This window comes from Simochromis diagramma, unplaced genomic scaffold (assembly GCF_900408965.1).
Source record: "Simochromis diagramma unplaced genomic scaffold, fSimDia1.1 OVJJ01000510.1, whole genome shotgun sequence".
NCBI lineage: Eukaryota > Metazoa > Chordata > Actinopteri > Cichliformes > Cichlidae > Simochromis > Simochromis diagramma.
Window position 1 is genome coordinate 2,891,259 of NW_024387326.1, and position 25,379 is coordinate 2,916,637.

At 40.3% G+C, this 25,379-nt stretch overlaps 2 protein-coding genes across 4 annotated transcripts; one reads left to right on the forward strand and one right to left on the reverse strand.

The window, feature by feature from the left end:
- The first annotated feature begins 1,947 nt into the window (after positions 1-1,947).
- LOC120717947 lies at positions 1,948-5,418 on the forward strand. Of its 3 annotated transcripts, XM_040006232.1 has the most exons (3): positions 1,948-2,571; positions 3,427-3,503; positions 3,947-5,418. In XM_040006232.1, the coding sequence occupies exons 1-3, from the start codon at positions 2,430-2,432 to the stop codon at positions 4,418-4,420; spliced, it is 693 nt and encodes a 230-aa protein (XP_039862166.1). In that variant the 5' UTR covers positions 1,948-2,429; the 3' UTR covers positions 4,421-5,418. The 3 variants fall into 3 exon arrangements, 1 of the variants encoding a protein (XP_039862166.1); XR_005692306.1 differs by having other exon boundaries at positions 1,948-3,503; positions 4,269-5,418; XR_005692305.1 differs by lacking the exon at positions 3,427-3,503.
- A 6,334-nt stretch (positions 5,419-11,752) lies between these two features.
- On the reverse strand, positions 11,753-13,192 carry LOC120717752 (E3 SUMO-protein ligase ZBED1-like). Its single transcript, XM_040005973.1, has 3 exons — positions 12,747-13,192; positions 12,299-12,449; positions 11,753-12,199 (listed from the first exon to the last, which is right to left on the reverse strand). Exons 1-3 carry the CDS (start codon positions 13,049-13,051, stop codon positions 11,753-11,755), a joined length of 903 nt encoding a protein of 300 aa, XP_039861907.1. The 5' UTR covers positions 13,052-13,192.
- Between the last annotated feature and the right edge of the window lie 12,187 nt (positions 13,193-25,379).

Consider the following 25,379-nt stretch of genomic DNA (forward strand, 5'->3'; position numbering starts at 1 on the left):
TTTGAGTTTTTATGTGCTTCGGAGTTTTTACGTGCTTCTGAGTTTGTACGTGTTTTCACGTGTTTTGGAGTTTGTACGTGCTTCAGGGTTTGTACGTGCGGACAGTCTCGGTGGTTGTGTCCTTGGGCAAGACACTTCACCTACTGCCTACTGGTGATGGCCAGAGGGGCCGATGGCGCGATATGGCAGCCTCGCTTCTGTCAGTCTGCCCCAGGGCAGCTGTGGCTACAACTGTAGCTTGCCTCCACCAGTGAGTGCCACGTCAGGAATTTCACAACAGCCAAGTTGTTGAATTATTATTGAAACGCCACAAAGAGGAAAAAAAATAAGATGCAGCAATTTTACGAGGAAAATACTAAAAAACTCGAAGACAAAGCCAATGCTGCAGACAGAAAGTTAGAAGAGGTCATCGAAATGTATGATTCCAAAATAGAAAAGCTTGAGAGAACAGTAAAAAATAGTAGAGGTGTGACCGTCAATGCGGTTAAAGAACGCGAGGAGGGACATCAATCCTCGCAGTGTTGGATTGAGGGTCTTTTGACACATAATACAAAGTTACAGGACGAAAATGAATTGATGGATAAAACCGTGAAAGAATTAACAGACGAGAAAGATCAAATGGGCAAAGTAATAGACGACCAAAAGGCCCAGAATATGGAGATCAAACGGAAATGCCAGAGTAATATTAGAGCCCTGGCCTTGGAAAAGAAAATGAAGGCTATGGTCGAAGATGAAGTTGATTCTTTGAAAGAGAAAAATGAAGACTTAAAAAAGGCCCTAAGCACAGAGCAGGAAAACCAAAGAAAGACAGCAGAATATGCATCTTCTTTTTGTTTTCATATTTTAATTTATATTTAATTGTGTTGTGGTTTGCAGTGTTTTGTGTTGTTTCACTTTAAATTTGTAAAAGGAAAAAGCTGAAAATTAAAATAGTTAAAAGTTGAAATGTGAATAGTTGGTTTTTGTATTATATGATTTATTTATTACATTTTATGTGGAGTGAATAAAAAGTATATTTACGGTGGCCCCTACAGACAAAGCACATACAAACTTCAAATCACGTATGAACTCTGAAGCACGTACAAACCCTGAAGCACGTACAAACTCCAACACACGTAAAACCTCCGAAGCACGTAAAAACTCAAAACACGTACAAAAGACAACAGAAGTGCTCCAGGATGCTAGGCGCAGTGTTGAGCTTTTGTTACCTAGTGGCTACACAAGCCAGCAAGTACCAACGACCGGATTTGGTGTGTGGTAGTAACAGGAAAATGAACTTTTTTTTTTTTTTTTAATTATTTGAATATATATGAGTGCCTGTGTATAAATACACAAACAATACACACATGCTTTCAATTGTGTAATTTAAGTGATCTAGTAGCTCTGCTTAGGAAGTTCAGTTCATGCTAGAAATGTGTTTTGAAGTTTGTACGTGTTTTGTCTCTAGGGGCCACCGCATATATTTATATATAAACATATATGAATAAAACCACTTTCTTTTACGTTAGTAATTCCTTTTGTGCATAATTTCCCTTTTCTTTTCCTCATTCAAGTCAGTCCCGTATCTAGCGAGTGAAAATAAAAAAAAATAAGATGCAGCAATTTTACCAGGAAAATACTAAAAAACTGGAAGACAAAGCTAATGCTGCAGACCGAAAGTTAGAAGAGGTCATCGAAATGTATGATTCCAAAATAGAAAAGCTTGAGAGAACAGTAAAAAATAGTAGAGGTGTGACCGTCAATGCAGTTAAAGAACGCAAGGTTTTTTCTGCCCTTTATCAAAGTCCCTCTTCTCCACTGTTTCTCCCCCCTCTTCCTTTCTCCCTTTTCTTTTCCTCATTCAAGTCAGTCCCGTATCTAGCGAGTGAAAACAAAAAAATAAAATAAAATAAAATAAACCATAAAAGATGAATCAAATAGACCATTACGGCAAGGCTGGGATGGTCAATTTGGTAAAGTAAATCCGTTGGGCATCTTTTCTCGCCTTCAGACAATAATTCTGATGGCAAAAGAACCAAACGGGACAGGCAAAAAAAAAATGAATAAAATACACTTGAGTTTGAAGTTGAGGAATAACTCAAAAGAAGCTATATGACAAGGGAGTGAGCTATGGAAAAAAGAAAAAGTGATTGAAGTAGCTTTAAAAGAGTGACTTGGGAGTGCCCTCGTACTGAGTGATCAAAACCAGTGATCACTGTAGAAAGAAATAAAATAATTTAACAAGGTGGTAATGTTTGAACATGTATTTCTCTTGTCACGGCAACTTATTGAGAGATGACTCAGTATGCAAATTAGCTGGAGTGAGTGGTGACGAAGAGGCTTCCCGTGTGTGTGTGTGTCGCTTTCAGGAGAGGAAGCATAGCAGACTGTTCAGAAGTGCAGATTTGGATAGGAAATTTGTAGTTTAGTGTTGATACGTTGTTGTTGTAATGGGGTTATATCTTATGCTGAATCTAAGTATGTTAAAGTGCATAAAGGGGGCGATTGTTGTGTGCAAATTGTGTGGTTTTACACCCGCTCCAGAGTCCAAATTGATTGCGTTGCCAAGGAAGGTTAAGCGTGAAGTCTCAGGTAAAAGGGATGAGTGCCTCAGCATATATGGTGGACTAGAATTAGACTATGTTAATGGGTCCACCACTTCATTCACGTTTGATTTGTGCAAAGTTTTTAACTGTAAGGGAGCTGACAGTAGCTGGAGGGGATTTAATGTGTGGGTGTGTTGGGATTATGCTGTGAACACATATTGTGAAAGGGGAAGTCGTCCTTATGCCAATTGGTGTCGGAACTGGGATCAGGTAAAAGGTTACACTGGGGAAAATTGGGAGGCGTCAGAGCAGGGGCCAGAGAATGAGCTAAAACTTCAGAGAGATTATAGTCTGGCCCAGAATCCATTGACCTTGTCAATGGGGAACTGGTGGCGTCAAATTCCTTATATTTAGTTCTGGGTGTGGAAACTGTAGGGATAGATCCAAAAAGGTTAATAAAAGTTAATTTTCTTAGTAAAGCTAAACCAATGAGGCCTGTAGTAAGGGACAATGGGACATCACTGATAAAAATTAACCAAAACTCAGATAGGAAGGTAGTTGCAGTTGACTACACTCGCCTGAAAAGATTTAATTGAACATGCCACCGGATTCAGTGACAGCAATCTCTGGCTGGATTGGGTGGCTCAAAATGCTAGGGAACAGCATGTAGATGATTGTGTTGCCTGTGCTACAGCTAGACCTCGTTTGTTTACTGAGCCTGCGCCTCTGTATCCAGAGGATGAGTGGGGTTATAATTGCATGTTGAGATTAACTAGAGAAGCTGTGGCCACGGGTGACTGCATCACACTGTCAAGTTTATATCCACCAATTGACAAGCGTACGCAGACAGGTTCATTCATACCTAAACAAAATAATTACACCTGTTTTGAATTTTCTACAGACGTCGTGAAATACACTCTGGGAGAAATTGACCCTAGTTGGTGTGAGAGGACGCTCACGGGAAGGACCACAAATAATGTAAGTGAGCCAAACACCATAATAGGTACATGGGCTAGAGGTGGGTTGTATTATTACTGTGGACATCACACCCTTTTGGTGCGTGTTCCTTTGGGGAGTGTGGGGACATGTGCTATGGTGCGGTTAGGAGCACCATTAATGCTAATAGGGAGTAAGGTAAAAGCCATTCCACAACATGACACACGTACATTGACAGTCAGATGTAGGAGACACATGTTGAGGGAAAGAAGCACAACGGGTACACAGATTTATGACCCGAGAACGGACTCGCCTACCTGGATTGACTCAATTGGAGTTCCCAGGGGAGTTCCTGATGAATATAAATTAGTTAACCAAATAGCGGCAGGATTTGAAAGTGTGTTCCTATGGATAACTCCAAATAAAAATGTTGATCGCATTAATTATGTTCATTATAATTTGCTGAGACTCTCAAACCTTACCAGGGACGCCATGGTGGGCTTTGCGGAACAACTGGGGCCGACATCGCTAGTAGGAGTGCAAAATCGAATGGCCCTGGATATGTTGTTGGCCGAGAAAGGAGGTGTGTGTGCGCCATGTTTGGTGACATGTGTTGTACTTTCATTCCCAACAACACTGCTCCGGATGGCTCTGTAACCAGAGCTCTGGAGGGTCTGAAAACTTTATCCAAAGCAATGCATGAACATTCGGGAGTAAACAATGCGCTGGAGGATTGGATGACGTCTGTTTTTGGGCAATGGAAGGGTGTGTTTATGTCTGCCATGTTTTCTCTTGTTACTTTTGTAGGAATTTTGGTTGTAGGTTGTTGTCTCATTCCTCTGGCCAGAAGAGTGTTGGTGAAGCTGGTGGAGAGGGCTGTGGATCCAGGGCCAACTGGTTTGATTGGTCCGGGGTCTATGATGCCGTTGCAGGAGGTAGCTGACTGGTCCGAGGGGTGAGACAAATGACAGGAGTGTTGGCCTTTTTCAAAGGCCAAAGAGGAGGAGTGTCGGGATGAAATATTATTTTACTGTTACTATTCATAATCATCATTATTACTGTCGCATCACTTATGATTTATCATTTCATTGACACATTTATTGAAACTGTTGATGTTATATTAAAGTCTGTATTTCAGGTGTTAGTATAATAACATTATAATCTTATATACACATATTGCTTTTTGTGCTTATTAAAGAGTTGTAGCTCGCTCAAGTTAATTAATGGTTTGAAGCTACAGCCGACGCGAGTTCGACTGATCTATGGAGCAAAGTTCAGCTATTGAAAGGTTGCCTACATGCTTACAGTACAATTTACCACATATTATACATGTTGTCTAGAGATGAAATAAAGGCCCTTGTGCCCTGTGGTATTGAAGTTTGCCTGGTAACAGATGACGTAGAGGGGGGGTCATGCACTAAGGTTAAAAACACAGACACATAGTCTGCCTGAGTATACAGTATTTAGTAACTGACTGCAAAAGTTGTTTACCTGCATACGTGACAGTTTAGTTCTGATAAGCCCAGGGAGTGGAATAACAGGAAGCATCTGGCGGGTGGTATAGGAAGGAACTGTTCTTTTTTAGAATATCTCCTGAGAAAGAATAACTGGAACATGCATGTTGTTTTTCATCTGCGGTGACGCATATTACTGGTCATCATATGTATAAATGTTACACCCCAAGTATTGTTCGGGGAAGATCGCCGCTGTTTGAGTGATCGTGCTCGACTTCCCCCCCATATGTATTTCAATAAAATCCTTGTTTTGACGCACCTTATTGGGACTTTGTAGTCGTTTGTCTTTTCCTCAAAATACGAATCGGGACAATTGTAGCGAGTCAATCCAGTCCAAAAGCATAAAGAACTATTTTACTATGACAAATAAAACAAATGAATGAGCTCATTTTGCTGAGAGTGGCGAATCTGATTACTTGCGCGGGAGGCTCCACTATTAGCAATACCTGTGAATGTGTGTGACTGGATGAAGGTGGGGATGAATAAATGTGGACAAACAATTTGCCATGCCAGCAAGAGAAAGGGTATGCTTTGCTTTGCTTTTGCCATAAGCAGGAGGAGTGGAAGGCTTAATTCTGGCGATGTTGATTTTGGTTTGCTGATGTTTGCTTTGAGAAAATTTCTGTTTTATTGACTGGGGTTAGATTATGGTATTATAGTATATTGTTGGGAGAATGCTAAAGGGGAAACATTTTTTGATATAACTCATGTTACCATTAACTGAAGAAACACATGACTGATAACAGTTCTGTTTTAAGTTTATTTTTATAACACAGATTGGATCATAAGGGGGAAAACTGAGTATGGAATGTGAAGTTCAGGTTTTGTTTTTAGGAAGTTCCAAGGATGCAGGCTGTGGATAGAGCCAGGAGTTCGAAAAGATGTGACATGATGATTAAATGGATTTCATTCCTTAAAGACAGGTTTGTAGAGTCGGAGCAAATATACCTGAGAGGAGGATTGCTGAGGTGTTTTGAGGAATGATATGACTAACTTTTTTCTTTTAATTTCCTAAGCTTGGGTGGAGCATTTTTAGTTTGACACATGAGATGTGTCAAAAAAGGGGGAATTTAAGGTTTAATTTGAAATGGGTTTTAGGATTATGTTAACTTTTGGGGTTTTTGATCATTTAGATATGGTAAAACTGAAGCAGAAATTGTTATTTTTATGTTAAGGTTAAAGGATTAAAGTGAACTGAATCCTGTTTAGAAGATACAATGCCGGTATTTTTAAAACTGTATACAAATCTTAGAGGGAAATTGTGGGACACTTTGACAAAAAGATATGCTTTGGGAAAAACTAGTGAAGGTTGTAGGAGTAGAAAATGTTTGATTTCTTTTTGATTTCTAGAAGAAGTGGTTATAATGTTATTACATAGATTTATTTTTAGGATAGAGGGGAGAGCTTATACGTAGAAATTATTTTATATACATTGCATTTTGATGCGACCGTGGCTCAGGGGGTTGGGAATCGCATCTGTAACCGGAAGGTCGCCGGTTCGATCCCTGGCCTCTCTGTCCTGGTCGTTGTGTCCTTGGGCAAGACACTTTACCCTACTTGCCTACTGGTGTTGGCCAGAGGGGCCGATGGCGCGATATGGCAGCCTCGCTTCTGTCAGTCTGCCCCAGGGCAGCTGTGGCTACAACCGTAGCTTGCCTCCACCAGTGTGTGAATGTGAGAGTGAATGAATAGTGGCATAGTAAAGTGCTTTGGGTGCCTTGAAAAGCGCTATATAAATCCAATCCATTATTATTAAGGAGTAGGGATGGGTACCGGTGTCCGGTGCCATGATGGCCATGATGGCACCGGTTCTGACATAAACGGTAGTAACCAGACCGGGAAGCAGCGCACATTTTGGTGCTTTATTTTGGTGCATTTTTTTCCTGAGCTGTGATACACTTCTAGCCAATCATTTTACGTTTCCGAGGATAGTAGGCGGGTCCAGGTACGTACGTTCTTTTAGAGCAGAGCTACAGATTAAAAATGCCCAAGGCGAAGCGGTCAAAAGACTGGCTGTACTTCACGGCAAAAGATGCAAACTCAGCAGCCTGCAACAAGTGCTTTAAGCTGATACTGTGATACTGTCAAAGGAGGTAACACCTCGAATCCGATGAAACACCTGGCAACGCATAGCGTTTTTTTTTTTTTTTTTAAAGCCGAGAAATGCGCTGTATTTGATAGCTTGCTGCGAGACCTCACACCGAGCGCATCTACTGCAGGTGTGGTGCCTGTTATCGGACCCGGATTTAGCAACATCCCCAAAAACCCGAAGAGGAGAGTCCTGGCCCCTAGCCCTGCCAGTGTAGCAGAAATGATGACGGATGATGACGGCAGCAGCAGCCGTTCTTCTCTGCGTGAGTAGCTTAATGTTGTTCGTGTGTAATTTACGTTGAGTAGGCTAACCACGTTATTACATTAATGCATGTAAGGTGAACTAGCAAACATCATCATAGCTACATGCGGCTGTCTTCTTGTTTGATGGCAGATACTCCCTTCACCCTGGCCAAAAAGGCTAAAATGACCAAAGAAAAAGAGGGAAACAGCTAAACATGAGAGGTTTTTGGACAAAGTTTGTGTTTTTTCCATTGTTTAAGCACTGCTTCCAGCCAAGAGTGATACCATGTATGCCCCATAGCTGCAGAAAAGGCTAACATTGTTATCTTTTTACAAAAAACCAGCTGAACATGAGAGGTTTTTGGACCAATTTTGTGTTCTCCATTCTTTAAGCACCGGTTTGAGCACCGTTTGAGCACCGGCACCGTTTCAAAAGTACCGATTTGGCACCGGTATCGGATCAAACCTAAATGATACCCATCCCTATTAAGGAGTTGTGGCTCAGTCTATTAAAATGAAGGTCAAAAGCTTTGTTTGGCGCGAATGTCCAGGCAATCTATTGTACTAAGTGACTGGAGCATAGAAGGCCGCACATGCTTACAAACACATAGAATCCATAAACCTGTCAGGCCAGAGGCCTGAAATTCATTTAGCTTGTAATTGAACTTGAGCTGGCCCTGTAACAAGTGACAGAAAAGAGGAACTGGATAGGAGTTTCTTGCTTTAAAGAAGGACCAAAGGAAGGAAAGCATATATTTTGGTTAAGTCTGATAAACTAGAATTAGAAGGTATTGTTACATTAAAAGGAGCAAAATGAAATAAAAAGGCTATACCAAAAACAGGTTATAACATAGGAAATGTGAGTGTTAAAATGAAGTTGGTGTTAACACACAGGAGTTGTTTTTAGGCAGCGTTTAGCTATGATAAAATGTATGCATGAGTAATTGCTTATATGCTTAAACTTAATTGATTAAAATGGTTGTTCTCTCTTGGATCTTTTAGTAGAATAGGTGCTTATAATGACTTTCTTATGAAAGGTGACTTTAGATCAGAGTTAAGGCACTTGCAGCAGCGACAGTTTTGTGTACAGGATGTTGATGATCAGATAAGGCGAGCAATGGGAAACATATGCAGGGACGTGAAAGCAGCGCTTTAAGAGTTTTAAAATGATGAGTAACGTTGAAGAATATATGTGTGTGTGTGTGTATATATATATGTGTATATATATACCGTGTGTGTGTGTATGTGTATATGTATGTGTGTATATATGTGTGTGTGTGTGTGTGTGTATGTGTATGTATGTATGTATGTGTTTGTATGTATGTATGTGTGTGTGTGTGTATATATGTGTGTGTGTATATATGTGTGTGTGTGTATGTATGTATATGTATATATATGCAGTGGCGTGTCTAGAAAATTTTTGTTGGGGGGGTCAGGTAGGGGCACAGATTTGGAGAAGGGTGGCAGATGTAATTGGCAGATAATGTTTAAAAAAAATTCTACCAACCATTAACCACAATTCAATAACCCTATAAACCTAATAACCGAATGCGCTTTTAACTCTTATTAGAATGAGATTTTAACCACTACGGTGCAAAGTTTTTAGATACTGCGTTGATAAAGTACAAGAGATACAATCAGTGCTTTGTCAGTGTTTACTCAGCATTCAAGGACAGCAATATTTGCATAGTATTTTTACTGACATATAGTGCACATATGTTTTGGGCAAAAACATTTTTGAATATTAAAATACGAACATTTGTAACAAAGAATTGACAAATTAGCCAATGCCAATGCAAAACCAATGCCTATTAAAAAAAAGAAGATAATCTTCTCACAAACTGGTGTTTGATTTTGAAACAGGAAAAAAGTGGGGAAACAACTGAAAAGACTAACATTTGAATAAAACCTGAAAGCAAGTAAATACTTTCTATGCTGCCTTATGGTAAACTTTGGTAATATTGATGTATAAAGAACAACACTGGCTGATGATGAAATACAGTCAGCTGGCATGGTGACACTGCCAGTATTAACCTGCAGGGCTGGACTGGGACAGAAAATCGGGCATTTTGACTAGAGACCGGCCCACCAGGTATTAAAGCCATAAAGCCTTTGAATGAAAACAAATGCTGTTGTGATAGTGATGTACACTGTTTTGTTGGTATATGTATGATTTCTATACATTTTACGTCAGATAAAAACTTTGGTTGTAAGATTTGGATAATTATTTAATAAAAGCTAGATATTTTAAATGAGAATAAGAAAGAAAGGTTAATGTTGTTAATGCCCTACCTGGCCCCCTGGCAAAAATTTCCTAGATCCACCCCTGCACAGTTACCAGCTGTCAGCTGCTTAGAAAAGGATCCTGGTGTTATTTGTCTCTCAGAAACAGTTCATAACTTCCCTTCAACTCATTCATGTCACCTAAAAGGTAAACCTGTTTCTCCATCACCTGTTCAGCTCTGATGATTCAGTAAGGACATCTCCTGGTTTCATCTTCATGTTTCCCTCTCACCACATATCCAAACCGACATCAAGACCAGCAGTTTTACAGCTGTGACTCCAGCAAACATCAGCTGATACTAGAAATTAATATTAAATAAATTCTGACAACAGCTGATCAAGCTTAAACGTGCTGCTGTTGTTTTAGCGCGACATCCGCAAAGTGGGCGATAAATAAATGAGAGACAAAAGCCGATCAGCTGATCATTGATCAGTTTCATGATTGAAGTAGCAACAGGAGAGGCAGGGGGAGAGAATGAGAGAAGAAGAGGCAGCTGCAGCGTAATGACAGAATAACTCCAGCTTTGTGTCTTTTTCCATTCTAGCTAAAGTTCGGGACAAACTGCGTCTCTTCTCAGCTCAATACGAAACGTGTAATATTTTCTCTGAATGAGGGACCATTCCATTTTTTTAAGGAGCCGTTGGCAACTCTACTAACTAACCTTATGAATAAAATAAAGTTCACTATCAGTAACATCATAGCACCCACCCACCTAAAAACTCCATCAAGCTGGCTAGAACGCAGTACGAGTTATTGCAACTGACGGTAAAAAGTCAGCACAACGAAAATAAACTCCACCTAAACTTGATTTATATCTGACCCAGATAGACTGCAGGTCATAACTTCTTACCTGAAGTTCGGTTCACCTGACACTTGGACTGGTGGCTGCCTCGGGGCTCTCCTCCTGCCTCCCCTTCCCTCATCCACCTGCTGGCCTCTGTGGAAGCCCCGCCATAGCCACCAACAAACAACTGAGTTATTTTTACACATCGACCTGCATCTGGCCAATCCACCACCTCTCATTGTTCATGCCATTACAAAAAAAATAAAAAATAAGTCACCAGGCATATGCCCGGTATGCCCGATGGCCAGTCCAGCTATGTTAGCCTGCAACCAAATCTGCAGCTCCATACAGCAATGTTACCACTTAGATTATATCTTATAACTCATAACTCTTATGTTAGCTCCCCTCAGTAGTATACTGTCTGAAATATTCGACGGCTGCAATAATTCTTCAAGTGTTAGTTTTTTTCCTTGGTATTCTAATTTCACCGAAGTTTACTAAACTCAACAAACTTAATATTACATACATATATATATGTATGTATATATGTATGTAATTAGGGCTGGGTATCGTCACTGATTTCTAGAATCGATTCGATTCCGATTCACAAGGTCCCGAATCGATTCGATCCACGATTCGATTCGATTCGATTCGATTTTGAATCAGTCCGAAATATTATTATATGAACCATAATACCCATATGGAAAAGAAATAGTAAAAACATACATGATTTACTCATGAAAGTGGCCACTTTCTCATTACTTTCATATATTTTTTAGTAAGTATACAAAACATACAAGTTTCATTATATAATTTTTCAAGGGATATATGTGTTTTCACTCTTGTATGCTTTTCATACAAGTTTCATACAAGACAGATAAAAACTTTATAAGATTTATATATATCTTTTCCATATGGGTATATATAAAATTATGATAATTCACCTTGTATATGTACTGTCAAAAGAACCCTCTAAGCCTTGTGAATGAATTACATAAATTTCAAAATTAAGAACAGATACTAAAGCAGTTAAATAATGTAATTTTTAATTAACATTAGTATATATTTTTTTTCATACATACATTTCAAGTGGATCAGGGATCCAGTGCAAATAGAACACATCTTTTGTAAACATCAGTAAAACCTCAGAGAAATAGTTTTGCTGTTAGTGTCTCACACAGCTTTTCTGAAATCCACTATTGTGTTTTGGAGACACACAGGATAACACAGCGTGTACAAGTGAACTGACAGAAACTGACCGATCAGAAAATGAAAAACTGCCTTTTAAAATATTTCAAAAAATGAAAACATACTGAACAGTATTGTAAAACCTCTGTGAAACTAATGCAATTTAGCCTTATTTATAACTACCCTCTCACTTCTTTGAGACTGTAAGGTTTTTCTGCAAGAAGAGAAGCTGGTCTACATGTTGTGGAGTCAGGCAGCTCCTTTGTGCGGTAACAATGTCACCAGCAGTTGAAAACACTCGTTCAGAAGGAACACTGGTCCCAGGTATGGAAAGATACTGCTTTGCTTGTAGAGCCAAGAGAGGATACTCCCTTTCATGGTCCCTCCACCAGATCAAAGGATCCTCAGAAAGTGCAACAGGCTCAACGTCCCTGTATCGATTCACTTCTTCCTTTGCCTTCTGAGTTGGTGTTTTCTGTGGTGCTGTGGTTTTTGTTGAGTAGGCTGGCCCAAGGAGAAAAATTAATGCAGAGTCCTTTGACCTCTTAATTGGAGGGGTATAATCCACTTCATCAACACCACCAAGAGAGATGTCAGGGACAGTTTCCTCAGATGTGTCACCATCAGACTGTCGCTGTAGAAAAATGAAAACTTAATTAATAAAGAAATTACTATTTATATTCTAACTCGAGTAGTGCAAAAAAACCAATAGTTTTTTGTTTCTGTAACTCACAATAGCTGTGTCCACGTTCTCCAAACCTGCTGCTTCCAACACCAACTGAGAGAATGTGTTGTTACAGGTCTCTTTGGACAAGAATGGCAGGGCCTTAAAGCGAGGATCTAATGCTGATGCAATGTACAGCTTGTCCTTTAGGGCCACATATCTTGAAAAGAGATTTTGCACATTTAACTCAGTTTATTATGTTGGATATACATGTGCATGGTTACATACACTCATGCAAGATCAGAAACATTAATATACGACTTTGTTTCCATAATTTATATATAAACATCTATAGATAGATAGATATAAAATCAAAAGGCCTATTACTAGACAAGAGGGCTTAACTAACATTTTTATAATATATATATTTTTTCACTATAATAAGAATTTTCATGTAATACATGCATCCATACAGTTACACTCATTCATGGCATATACACACAATTCATAAACATACCTTGACTTCAAGTTGTCGTATACAGCAGTCTTGAGGTCTTTAATCAGTGAGGAGTCGTGAGAGACACTGATCATCTTCTCCAGCAGCTGTGCATGCAGAGGTGCAATGATGGAAAGGGTCGGGGACTTTTCTTCAGACATAACCAGTGTGGCTGCTTTCAGCGGCTTCAAAGCTTTCACTATATCTTCTCCATCAGTTTTGTCAGCCTCTGTAAGACTACAGAGATTACTGTCATTTCTCCTCACTTCAGGTGAGAGTAGAGCTGCAGAGATTGCTGGTTGTTGCTCTAGGAAGCGTTCCAGCATCTCCAATGTGCTGTTCCATCTGGTCACCCCATCATTCACCAGCTTATGGGCAGGTAGATTCAGTATCTTTTGCTTCTCTTTAAGCTTGCGACTTGCAACAGTGCTGCGATGAAAAAAGGATGCTATGCGTCTCACTCGGCCAAGCAGCTGAGCAAACAGCTGGAACTTTCAGTCCTGCTTGTGAAGCTAAATTGAGTGTGTGGGCAAAACAACCAATGTGCAACCAGCCCGTTATTTCCACAGCTCGCACCATATTTGCAGCATTGTCAGTTACGATGACTGGATTTTTGTTTGTAAGCTCCCATTCTTCGATTGCTTTGAACATAATTTCAGATAAATTAGCTGCTGTGTGGCTTGCTTCAGTGGTTCTTGTCTGTAAGACATGAGACACGAGTCTCCACTCCTGGTCGATATGGTGTGAGGTGATAGTCAGGTAGTTATCTGTTGCTCTGGATGTCCAGCTGTCACAGGTTATAGCGACTCTCTCTGCTGACTTGAGAGAGGCTGTAACATCGTGTTTCACTTTTTCATACATGTTTGGGATTACCACTTCACTCAAATGTTTGCGTGTTGGTAAAACATAGCGTGGTTCTAGCGTATTAATGAGGTTTTGGAAGCCATCATTTTCAACAACGCTGTACGGACGTATATCTTTACATATGAAAGTTGCGACAGACTGGGTTATTTTTTGGGCACGTGGAGAAGTGGATTCAAACTTCACTGCAAATGCCTTTTCGAGTGAGCGTTGCTTGGTGTCGGCCGTTTTTGCTAGCAGGATATCTGGATGATGCCTCGTTAAATGATTTCTGAGATTTGTGGTATTTCCACAGTGCTTTACCTCCATTTTGCACATCTTACATACGGCTTTGCTTTTGTCCGGCTCTTCACTGTCTTCACAGTTCTTAAATCCAAAGTGTTGCCAGACATCTGCCTTTAGGCTCGGTGGCACATTCCCGGGAGTAGCTATGATGGTTCATGCGTCCAGGTCACTTAACTCTCGCGTGACTTCCTCATGTTAACCGCTTGCAAGTTTCATACGCGGCAAACTACATATGTATAAAAAAAAATCGATTTCAGGATTTAATGAATCGATATTGTTTTATTCCAGTTAGAATCGATTTTAATCGATGAATCGATTTTTTAAACCCACCCCTATATGTAATACATATATACATACATATATATATATGTATGTATATATGTATGTAATACATATATACATGTAATATATGTAATATATATATATATATATATATATGTATATATATATATATATATATATATATATATATGTGTGTGTGTGTGTGTGTGTGTGTGTATGTATTTATGTATGTATATAAATACAAGTCAATAAGTCAAGAACATAATTAGGATCATGCTTTTGATTAAAGAGTCCCAAACATGATAAGTTAGGGAGGCGCAGGAAAAGCTGTTTTGTTTCCTTTGCAGAAGATCTCGGCGACCACAGGGGGGTGAGGATCCTGGAGGCCCGAGGCCTGATGGACCACAAGAGAGGGACGCAGAAAAAACCTAATCTTACGCATGGAGTGTTCTCAAGTGGGAGCTGGCATTTTATTATTGGACCACCTAGATGACATGAGGTTGTTGTCTGATTTGCTGAGCCAGAGGATGGATGTCAGAGAAATGAAACAAGTAAAGTGTAGTGACCCTCTTTTTAGGGAAAGTGGGTCAAAAGAGGGAGTGTGGAGATCAGGGAAATTATTTTGCTGCTATTGTTAATAATCATCATCATTACCATTGCATTAATAATATAATCTACAGCACTGATATTGCATTCAGATGTTTAAACATATTGGCACCCAATTAGCCTTTATTACAGGTGCAGTTATAACCACTTTAAACTGTTGAGTTGAATCTATAATCTTAAATGCTTTTGAATGCTTGTTATAATCTTAAGTGTGTATGTGCTGATTCTGTTGATTCTGAGTACACTCTGTGCGAAGTCAGAGTGACAGGAAACTGCAGGTTTGCAGAGCGTGCTTTTGCAGAAGTGAAACTCAAAGCAGAGTATAAGTGCAGGTTATTCTGAGGAGCTGTTTGGATGATGCTATTTGAATAACCAGGTTGTTCATTATTATCTTTTATTCTTTTATATTCTTTTATTAAGCTTTTAGTAGAGGTTCTTGATTAAAACATTTATTCAACATATTACATATATAGTTTTAGTTAGGTTATTACATGTAAGGATGAGCCTCTGTTCTGGTGAAAGGTCAGAAGTGCAACGGGTGAGATGAGAGAGCATTTAAGGACGAGACACACATACAGTTAGTGGGTTCATTTATAGGTGAGAGGTTAATCATGTTTTCTTGCAACTGCGGGCCGTGCAGAAGTGCTATCTCACTGCAGAACATGGTCTGTGGTTTTGGAGAAGCGGCAGTCAAAAGGTTGACAGGAAACATCTGCCATGAAGATAGAGATAATGTTCTTTTAAACTGTGTTAAAAGTCATTGTGGTCTGGGAACCTATGTATGAAATGTATCTGTGACGTTGAAGGGGCGTCATTAAATTCAAGCCCTGATGGTATAAAATATCTGCTTATGCTTTGATTAGTCGGAGATCAGCGCTGTCTGCGTACGGCGCTGGTCCCCCCACGCGTGTGTTCATTAAAATCAATTGTTTGACCAAGCTCTTCTGGACCATGGTTGTTTTTACTCTCCTTCCTCAATATTTGAACTCTTAACACTTGTCAAGTATAAAAGTTTTGCACTCTGTCACGGTCTCGATGTCTGCCCGGCCGGCTCCGCAAGGTTACATATGTTTATTGTGTTGCTGCTTTCTTCCACTCGTCATTCTGCCTGGGCGGAGCTCAGGCCCACCTGTCTGCAATTACGCTGCAACGTGTCCTGTCTGTATGGAGACTGAGAGCTGCCAGAGTAATAATGTAGATACAGGCCTCTTTCTCCTTCTGCTGGTGTTCATGGTTTTATTCCATTGATGTTGCTATCATTTGTAAGTATATTTATTTGGTGTTATTTTATCAATTTTCTACTACTGTCGTTCATGTATTTAATTTTTTTTGTATTTAAATATGATTTTTTTAAGTAATGCTGCGAGATGGACAGTTAAATAAAGGTTTCATTGAATAAAAAAAAGATTTAAAGATGACTGGTGGCGGAAGCAGAGCACAGACTGTCTGTGAGAATCTATCGCCATCGTGTGGTGCAGAGATATATTTCCATTGAATTTAGACAACGAAAGCTTGGCTCACAGAGCAGCTGCAACACGAACAAAAAACATTAAATAGCAACATATTATATTATATTATATTATATTATATTATAGTGCAAACAGTGCAGGCTTCAGCTCTGGGGAAGAAGCTGTTCCTCAGTTTGGGTGGATTCCGTTACTCACAGCGTTGTTAGCCCTCTTGTGCGCGCAGACTGCAAGCCCCCTCCCCCGCCCCCCCACTGTGCGTTGCCCTGATATCGGCAGTGTGAGGTTGGATCGCTCATTTTCATCCTCACACTGATGCCACTTATTTCGGGCTTTGTTTGACATAAAAGGGCATATTTGTCACTTTATTGCAACTATATTTGCACTCTTGAGCTCCTTCATTCACTGACTGATCATAAAGTTATTACTTGCGTTATGTATTCATCCTTTTGAACATAATTAATGAAGCCACATGTAATCACTAAAATTTGTATTTTGGGTACAATAAGAGAGTTTCAGATGTAATGCTGTTTTGTTTTGTTGAAATTTCACCAACTTGCTGATGCCCACGGTTGTGAGTGCGGCTTCTTACTGTACATGGGTGGATGGTTGTAAATCACATCACAGATGCCAAAAACCTCTCAAACCAAGCCCTCTTGCCGGTGATGCTGTGCGCAACCTCGTGACAACCACATGACTGATACTAACTCCTGAGCTGACTGTATGCTAACATGCGCCACAAATAAGGGTCAAGGTTCAAGGTTCAAGGTTCTTTATTATTTGTCACATGCATAGTTATACAAGTATAACACACAGTGAAATGTAGCCTGACACGCTCCTCGACATGTGCAAAAATTGGGGGGGGGTGTAGAGGAAGAACATTATATACATATATATATATATATATATATATATATATATATATATATATATATGTACACATATAGTATATACACTGGGTGAATGTGCAGTAGTAGCAGCAAGCAGGTGAATTCTGTACATTAATATGAATAGATATCTGACTATTTTACAGGATAGACAATATAAACATATTTAAAATTAAAGGAATTGAAATGTACATTGTGCATTGTGTCATATTTGGATTTAAAACAATCACCGAGAAGCTTCCACTGAATGCTACTTTCCCCTGCATGACACTGAAATCATTAACACATACTAACCCTCCATACCCTGTAGGAAACTCACTTCCTTGGAATAACATTTCAACAGGGAAAGAGTTGAGAGCAAATGTCCTTCTCTTGAACCTTCTGTCAGTCAGACAAGTGTAGCTTGGGCTTTTGTTTGCACAGGACAGGATTAACAATGGCGACATAAACGAGCTAAGGAAGCATAGAAACTGCAGAAAGAGCGTATGGCTCCTGTGTCAGTGAATCCAAACTACCTCTATGTTTGAACAAATCCAGTTACACAGCTCAAGAAAATATTACTCTAATGGAAGAAAAAGGCAGTATGTGTCTCAGTAGTACTAAAAAGCTATTATATCAAAACGTAAAGGGAAAACAGTTTGATGAGCTGTATAGTGAACTGAAACTGAAACAAAACGAAGCCTATCATTAGGAATACTGACTTTTTACAGCTTCAGTTCTTTTTTCACTCAGTAGGTGGCAGCAAACTACAAACAATGGTTGCATTTTACACTCATCCGTTTTCATTAGAGGCAGAGCCCAGAAGCACATCCAGGTTTAGGTCTACTGCTTGGTGCTACACAGAAACAGGCTGAACAGACTGAAACTCACATGAATTTGGACGAATCGAAGTAAGAATGTCACTTCTGCTCAATTGAATTGATTATCATGACCCTCACTAATAGCCACTTAATAAGTTAAGAGCAATGTGCCAAAGTAGTATAAATATTTTAACTTTTGGCAAATCCAGCAGCTTAATTAAGTGATTTCACATCATGTGTTCAAACGGCTTGTCAGTTTTTAATATATCCCATGTGCGCATACTTAAGCTTTAAAAAAATACAGTCCAATGACCTGATAGATGTTTGCTGAACATTGTGGTTTACATCAGCACTTACAGTGGGGCAAAAAAGTATTTAGTCAGCCACCGATTGTGCAAGTTCCCCCACCTAAAATGATGACAGAGGTCAGTAATTTGCACCAGAGGTACACTTCAACTGTGAGAGACAGAATGTGAAAAAAAAATCCATGAATTCACATGGTAGGATTTGTAAAGAATTTATTCGTAAATTAGGGTGGAAAATAAGTATTTGGTCACCTCAAACAAGGAAAATCTCTGGCTCTCACAGACCTGTAACGTCCTCTGTAAGAAGCTTTTCTGTCCCCCACTCGTTACCTGTATGAATGGCACCTGTTTGAACTCATCATCTGTATAAAAGACACCTGTCCACAGCCTCAAACAGTCAGACTCCAAACTCCACCATGGCCAAGACCAAAGAGCTTTTGAAGGACACCAGGAAAAGTATTGTAGACCTGCACCAGACTGGGAAGAGTGAATCTACAATAGGCAAGCAGCTTGGTGTGAAAAAATCAACTGTGGGAGCAATCATCAGAAAATGGAAGACATACAAGACCACTGATAATCTCCCTCGATCTGGGGCTCCACGCAAGATCTCATCCCATGGGGTCAAAATGATCATGAGAACGGTGAGCAAAGATCCCAGAACCACACGGGGGGACCTGGTGAATGACCTGCAGAGAGCTGGGACCAAAGTAACAAAGGTCACCATCAGTAACACACTACAACGGCAGGGAATCAAATCCCACAGTGCCAGACGTGTTCCGCTGCTGAAGCCAGTGCATGTCCAGGCCCGTCTGAAGTTTGCCAGAGAGCACATGGATGATACAGCAGAGGATTGGGAGAATGTCATGTGGTCAGATGAAACCAAAGTAGAACTTTTTGGTATAAACTCAACTCGTCATGTTTGGAGGAAGAAGAATACTGAGTTGCATCCCAAGAACACCATACCTACTGTGAAGCATGGGGGTGGAAACATCATGCTATGGGGCTGTTTTTCTGCCAAGGGGACAGGACGACTGATCCGTGTTAAGGACAGAATGAATGGGGCCATGTATCGTGAGATTTTGAGCCAAAACCTCCTTCCATCAGTGAGAACTTTGAAGATGAAACGAGGCTGGGTCTTCCAACATGACAATGATCCAAAACACACCGCCCGGGCAACAAAGGAGTGGCTCCGTAAGAAGCATTTGAAAGTCCTGGAGTGGCCTAGCCAGTCTCCAGACCTCAACCCCATAGAAAATCTGTGGCGGGAGTTGGAAGTCCGTGTTGCTCAGCGACAGCCCCAAAACATCACTGCTCTCGAGAAGATCTGCATGGAGGAATGGGCCAAAATACCAGCTACTGTGTGTGCAAACCTGGTAAAGACCTATAGTAGACGTTTGACCTCTGTTATTGCCAACAAAGGTTATGTTACAAAGTATTGAGTTGTATTTTTGTTATTGACCAAATACTTATTTTCCACCCTGATTTACGAATAAATTCTTTACAAATCCTACCATTTGATTCATGGATTTTTTTTTTCACATTCTGTCTCTCACAGTTGAAGTGTACCTCTGGTGCAAATTACTGACCTCTGTCATCATTTTAAGTGGGGGAACTTGCACAATCGGTGGCTGACTAAATACTTTTTTGCCCCACTGTAAATTAAAACATAAAGAACCTGTTTTGTGTGGGCTGTTCGATACCATGAAGCAAGACCTCTGAACATCTCAGTTTTACACACAAACACACACATCCAAGCAAACAGTGTTTTATGTGCTGTCGTCTAAAATATTATAAAATTGCCTAAAATAGAAGTGTTTAAAACTTCTATACAGATCCTGTGCAGCTGCAAAGCAAAAATAAAAAACTCCCTCCAGGCAGAAGCGGCCATTTTCGTATGTGGGGAAAACCCCCACAAAAACAGAGGGGGCAGGCTGGCACCAGAACACCACGGATGTGCCCCGAGATGAGTGTGAAAATGTGATTATCAACAAGCCCACCTGGGCTTCAGGTAGGCCGCACGCTTGTCCAGAGTTCACCTTGTCTTCAAGCGTTTTAATTTAAAACATAAACTGAGGCCTACCCCAAGCTAAAAGAAGGCAGATTATGTTCTCAGATAAAGCAAGCAATGAGGGCGAAGCAGAGAAAGTACCTGCACAATACATTTACATAAATCAAAATGGAATTTCTTTGAGGACACAGAAACATCTGGGGAGTAAACAGCTGTTTCAATACCTAATCACAGATTGTGCTCTCTGTTGTACATGTTTTTAGTAAGGCATAATTAACTAAAAGGCTAGAGAGATGAAAGGATGCCAAGCTGATACCAGGCCTCAGTCACATGAGTGGAGATGTGGACATGCAATAAAGATCTGGCACTTCATATATTAAACTGATGAGAGGCTGTGTTCACCCCAGAAAGCTCCCAGAAATTTGGGCAAATGTCTGCTGTGGAGTTTTTAGTCAAACCAAATTGCAGGTCAGTTTAAAGTGCAAAATTGTGCAAGTAGTCCAAACTAAACCGTTCTTGAGATGCAGAAATGTTGTCACACACACAAAAATCAGACAATTGTGCCTCCAAACAAATTGCACTTACAAATGCTTGTGACATAAATGATGAAAACGGTAGCTGCAAAGTTGAGATTGAACAGTGTTACAGTTAAAATGATAAGCCAGCCATTCAGCTGACTCATTGGTGATTGCAGGTTTCATTATTAGCAATTAGCAACATTAGCAATTTCCTAATGTTGTAAACCCGCTCAACATTTGGCAATAAAACCCTTTCTGATTCTGATTCTGATTCTGATTATAGAAGAATTTCAAGGAGAAGACAGACGGCAGGGAGTCAGAAACGGGGGATGGAAATGCAAGATGTTGAGGACGACTTATGAGAAACAGACACATTTCTAATAACATTAGACTGGTTTTGGATTTACCTGATTACTCTGATCTGGTACCTGACAATAGCTTCATTCTCTTCCTGGGTTTTTATAAGGCTTTTGATACAATTGACCATCAATTTATTTTCCACTCTTTGGAAAAATTTGGCTTTGGCAAGTTTTTCTGTAAAGCTGTCAAAATCTTATACACAAATGGCAATAGTTCTATTAAAATGATTAACGGCTCCACCCCGAGGTTTGACCTGAAACGTGCTATTCGCCAAGGATGTCCTATTTCACCATATTTATTTTTACTTTGTACACAAATTCTTGCAACTAATATTTCAAACAGTGTTGTACAAGGAATCACCATAGCTGATAAGGAGCTCGTCATCAGCCAGTTAGCCGATGACACCACACTCTTCTTGAAGAATGCAAACCAAATCCCTCCAGCCCTTACTGTGATTAGTGATTTCTCTGAGGCCTCTGGTTTATGCCTAAATCTAAAAAAGTGTGAGTTACTAGCAATTAAAGACTGCCCTGCAAATACTATCTGTAATATCTCTGTTAAACAAGAAGTCACATACTTGGGACTGTTAATATCCAAAGACCAAAAATCAAGATGCTCTTCAAACTTCACTCCAATTATACAGTATACCCTAAAAAAGTTCAACCAGTGGCTGCAAAGGGACTTGTCTTTGAAAGGTCGAGTGTTAATTACTAAAGCAGAAGGGATATCCCGATTAACATATGCTGCTCTCTCCTTACATCTGGATAAGAAAATTAGTAAAGATATTGACCGTATGCTCTTTAATTTTATATGGAAAAACCGTACGCATTATATTAGAAAAACTGTTGTGATGAATAAGTACGAATCAGGTGGGCTTAACGTCTTAGACTTTTCTACTTTAAATAACACTTTCAAAATCTAAATGGAGGGACAGTAACTGTGTGTGTATATGTAAGCATAAAATCTGAAGATAGTCAGATTAACAGTATTTTGTGTCTATCTGCCATTCATCTCACGTAAACAATAACGTGGCGTGAAAAAAGGCACATACCTTTGACGTTGTGTGAGGAACTCTGTATTCCTCATCCACACGTAAACGCAAAAAGGGAGTTTTAAAAAATCTCAGTTTTCGGTGATTCGAAACGCTGTTTATGTGGACGAAACAGCTGCATTTTCAAAAATACCCGTGTAGGTGTGGATGTAGTGTAAAAGAGTTAGTAGTTTATTTTCTTACTACCTCAAATTTATTGCAGATTACTTGTATTTGCTTAATTATTTACTAAATGTTTGAGGTGTGAAATAAACCGCAATGGAGGAAAATATGGGTGTGTGTGGTTGGAGGATGTGTTTGTGCGTGCGTGTGTGTGTGTGAGCGCGCGGGGGCGCGAACATTTTTCTTGTAAAACAAAGGGGGGCCCAGCAAAAAAAAGTTTGGGAACCACTGCCCTAATATATGTTTATATCAATAAAGCTGAATTGAATGCAGTACACACAGAGGGCTGTGCTACAGAGCAGAGGTTTAGTGAGATATCCTGAGGGTTAACCTGGATTTACAGATTTGCAGAGGGGGTTCACATAAACACAGTTATGTGCCCCACATCTAGGCTGTATCCTTGGCTGTATCCCAATTCAGGGTCTGCAGCCTTGTGGCGGTGTAGACTTCGTGGCCCAACATATCCCACAATTCGTAGCGTGGCAGTCGGCGTGGATAATTTGGCCGCAGAGGCGGAGCGGCCGAAGAGTAAACTGTTAAAAGTAAGTACTGAATATTATGTCACTTATTTATGTGCGAATCTTTAATAATGAAGAACATTAAAACATTACTGTTGGCCACTTGTCGGCAAAGTTATGTGACATTAGCGATGTTTGTACTTTCAGCGTTTACTTGGTTTTAAAGCCTTTAAAATATAATACAATAGTCGACCTTAATCTTACAGAGAATGTGATGATTTTATGGATAATTAAAGTCAGTCATATATCCACAAACACAACAAGCTGAAAGTCAGTGATGCTGCTCGGTTTGCAGTCCTGAATATCACGGCACAAGCAGGATTCACTGCACTGTTAATGTTAGCTATATTATATTGCTGCCTCTGTTCGGTGGTGTCCAACCAAACGGACTTTAACGTGTGTTTGAACGAGCTGACGGTTCACTCGTTAAGCTGAGAGAAAGATGCTTTAATCACAGGAGTCACACATGTGTCCACTGTACCATCTGGGAACTCGTCTTGTTTAGCACTCGTAATAACACAAACACTAAATCCTCCTTCTCTTGTGCTGTTTTGTAGCAGTGTAGACATCTGAGACTGTCACCTGTCTGTCTGTCCTGCACTCTCTCTCTTTTTCTTTCTCTCTGATTGTGTAATAAAAGTATGAACATGTGTTTATAAGTTACACTTGTGTTTGAATCCTGCAGCTTCGCACACATTTGATTTCCATGTGTGACAACTGCAAGTGTCCAGAGTGAGGACAGACTGAGGGACCCACTGCTGCACATCATCTGTGAGGCTTTGCACCCCTGATGATCCACCAGGACAAACTCAGCAGTGTGTGAGGAAGAGGAGGAGGAAGAGCCAGCAGCAGCTGACAGATTGAGAGAATAGATAGACTGATATAATCTCTCCAGCGTGTCCTGGGTCTGCCCCGGTGCCTCCTCCCAGTGGGACATGCCCGGAACACCTCACCCAGGAGGCATCCTTGTCAGATGCCCGAACCACCTCAACTGGCTCCTTTCGATGTGAAGGAGCAGCGGCTCTACTCTGAGCCCCTCACAGATGGCTGAACTTCTCACCCTATCTCTAAGGGAGAGGACAGCCACTCTTTGGAAGAAGCCCATTTCCGCCACTTGTATCCAGTCTTGTTCTTTCAGTCACTACCCACAGCTCATGATCATAGGTGAGGGTAGGGACGTATATCGACCGGTAAATTGAGAGCTTCGCTTTCACACTCAGCTCTCTCTTCACCGCAACTGGTCTGTTGTGGTGAAACACAGGAAATACAGGATCAGTCTCCTGCCCTTCTTCAGCCACTTTGGCCAAGCTATCTCGAAGTACGTTAAAGTAGAAAGTACAGATATTTGTTTTAAAATGTCTGGAGTAAAAGTAGAAGTTGTCAAGAACTACTCAAGTAAAGTACAAATACCTGAAAATTCGCCTTAAGTACATTTCCCACCTCTGTAAGTTCCTCAAAATCTCTCGGTTGACCTCGTAACAGTGTTGCACACTGTCTTCGCCTCCCTTGTGGCTAGATGTGCGATCCTACTAAGATGGAGGGGTGCTCTTTTGCCCACCCATGCTCAATGGTTGAGGGACCTTATGTACAGGGGTGCACATAAGTGGTCCGCAGGTGCTCGTGCACTGTCAAAATAAAACATATCTGAACGTACAGATTTTCTGGAGGAGGAGACATTTGTTTAGAACTGGGGGGTCCAAACAGCTGTGTTCCTTCATCCCCAAACCTTGAAGTCAGAAGAGGTGGAGGTTCAATCTCACACGGTTGTTGGGCGATTGTCCCAGTCCCAGTTTTTCTGTTTGCCCTCGGCATCACCCGGACCTGCCAGGTTAGTGTGTGATTTCATAGCGTAGCTGTAATGGGAGATTACTGAGTGTCTTTGAGCAAAATGTTTCTCGAGGTTTAAGTTTTACACCTTGCAGTGTTTCTCCTCTGCAGACCCTCTTGCAAACATGAGACTCTCTAAGATTGATCCGCAACTTGTAATACCACTCACTGATACTCACTTTTAGATGCATATGAATAAAAGAAGGAGTGATATAAAAGTGACATGCTGAATGCTGCCTGTCTAAATGAGAGCCGTTAACTTGCTGCTTGGTTTTTACAGTAAAAAGGGGGCTCGTTTGTCTATTTTCTTAACATTTAGTCTTGTTCAAATGATCTAAAGCTCATCTAAAATAAAAGCACCCTGCTCTAGCTTTTCTCTGAAGTGTGAGTCCACACAAGGATGTGAAGCATTAAGCACAACAAGGAAAGTGAGTGAATCAGCTGTGTGATGCATGCTTGGATGAGTTAGTATGCATTAGAGTCAGGCCAGCTCCTTATGTCCTCGAAGCCACAGTTGCCCCTTGACGACAGCTAGGCAGCTAGACTTCTTCACCTCCGCCCAATAGTTATGTGACCTACAAATACAAGCCGAGGAGGGTCACCACACTGTTCATACATTTGTGTTTTATTCTGATGGTTAAAAACTACCAAATGAAAACACCCGAAAATTAAGATCTATCAATATTATAAAGTATGGATAAATATTATCTGTGATTTT

Bases quoted from the DNA above. Each gene is read 5' to 3' on its own strand.
- LOC120717752 (XM_040005973.1), bottom strand. From the start codon at position 13,051: ATGCTGGAACGCTTCCTAGAGCAACAACCAGCAATCTCTGCAGCTCTA. The intron at 12,450-12,746 runs GTATGTTTATGA...TCTCTTTTCAAG, and splicing joins TACGACAACTTGAAGTCAAG to ATATGTGGCCCTAAAGGACA. The intron at 12,200-12,298 runs GTGAGTTACAGA...ATTTTTCTACAG, and splicing joins AGAACGTGGACACAGCTATT to CGACAGTCTGATGGTGACAC.
- LOC120717947 (XM_040006232.1), top strand. From the start codon at position 2,430: ATGGGGTTATATCTTATGCTGAATCTAAGTATGTTAAAGTGCATAAAG. The intron at 2,572-3,426 runs GTAAAAGGGATG...AATTTTCTACAG, and splicing joins GGTTAAGCGTGAAGTCTCAG to ACGTCGTGAAATACACTCTG. The intron at 3,504-3,946 runs GTAAGTGAGCCA...AAACCTTACCAG, and splicing joins CGGGAAGGACCACAAATAAT to GGACGCCATGGTGGGCTTTG.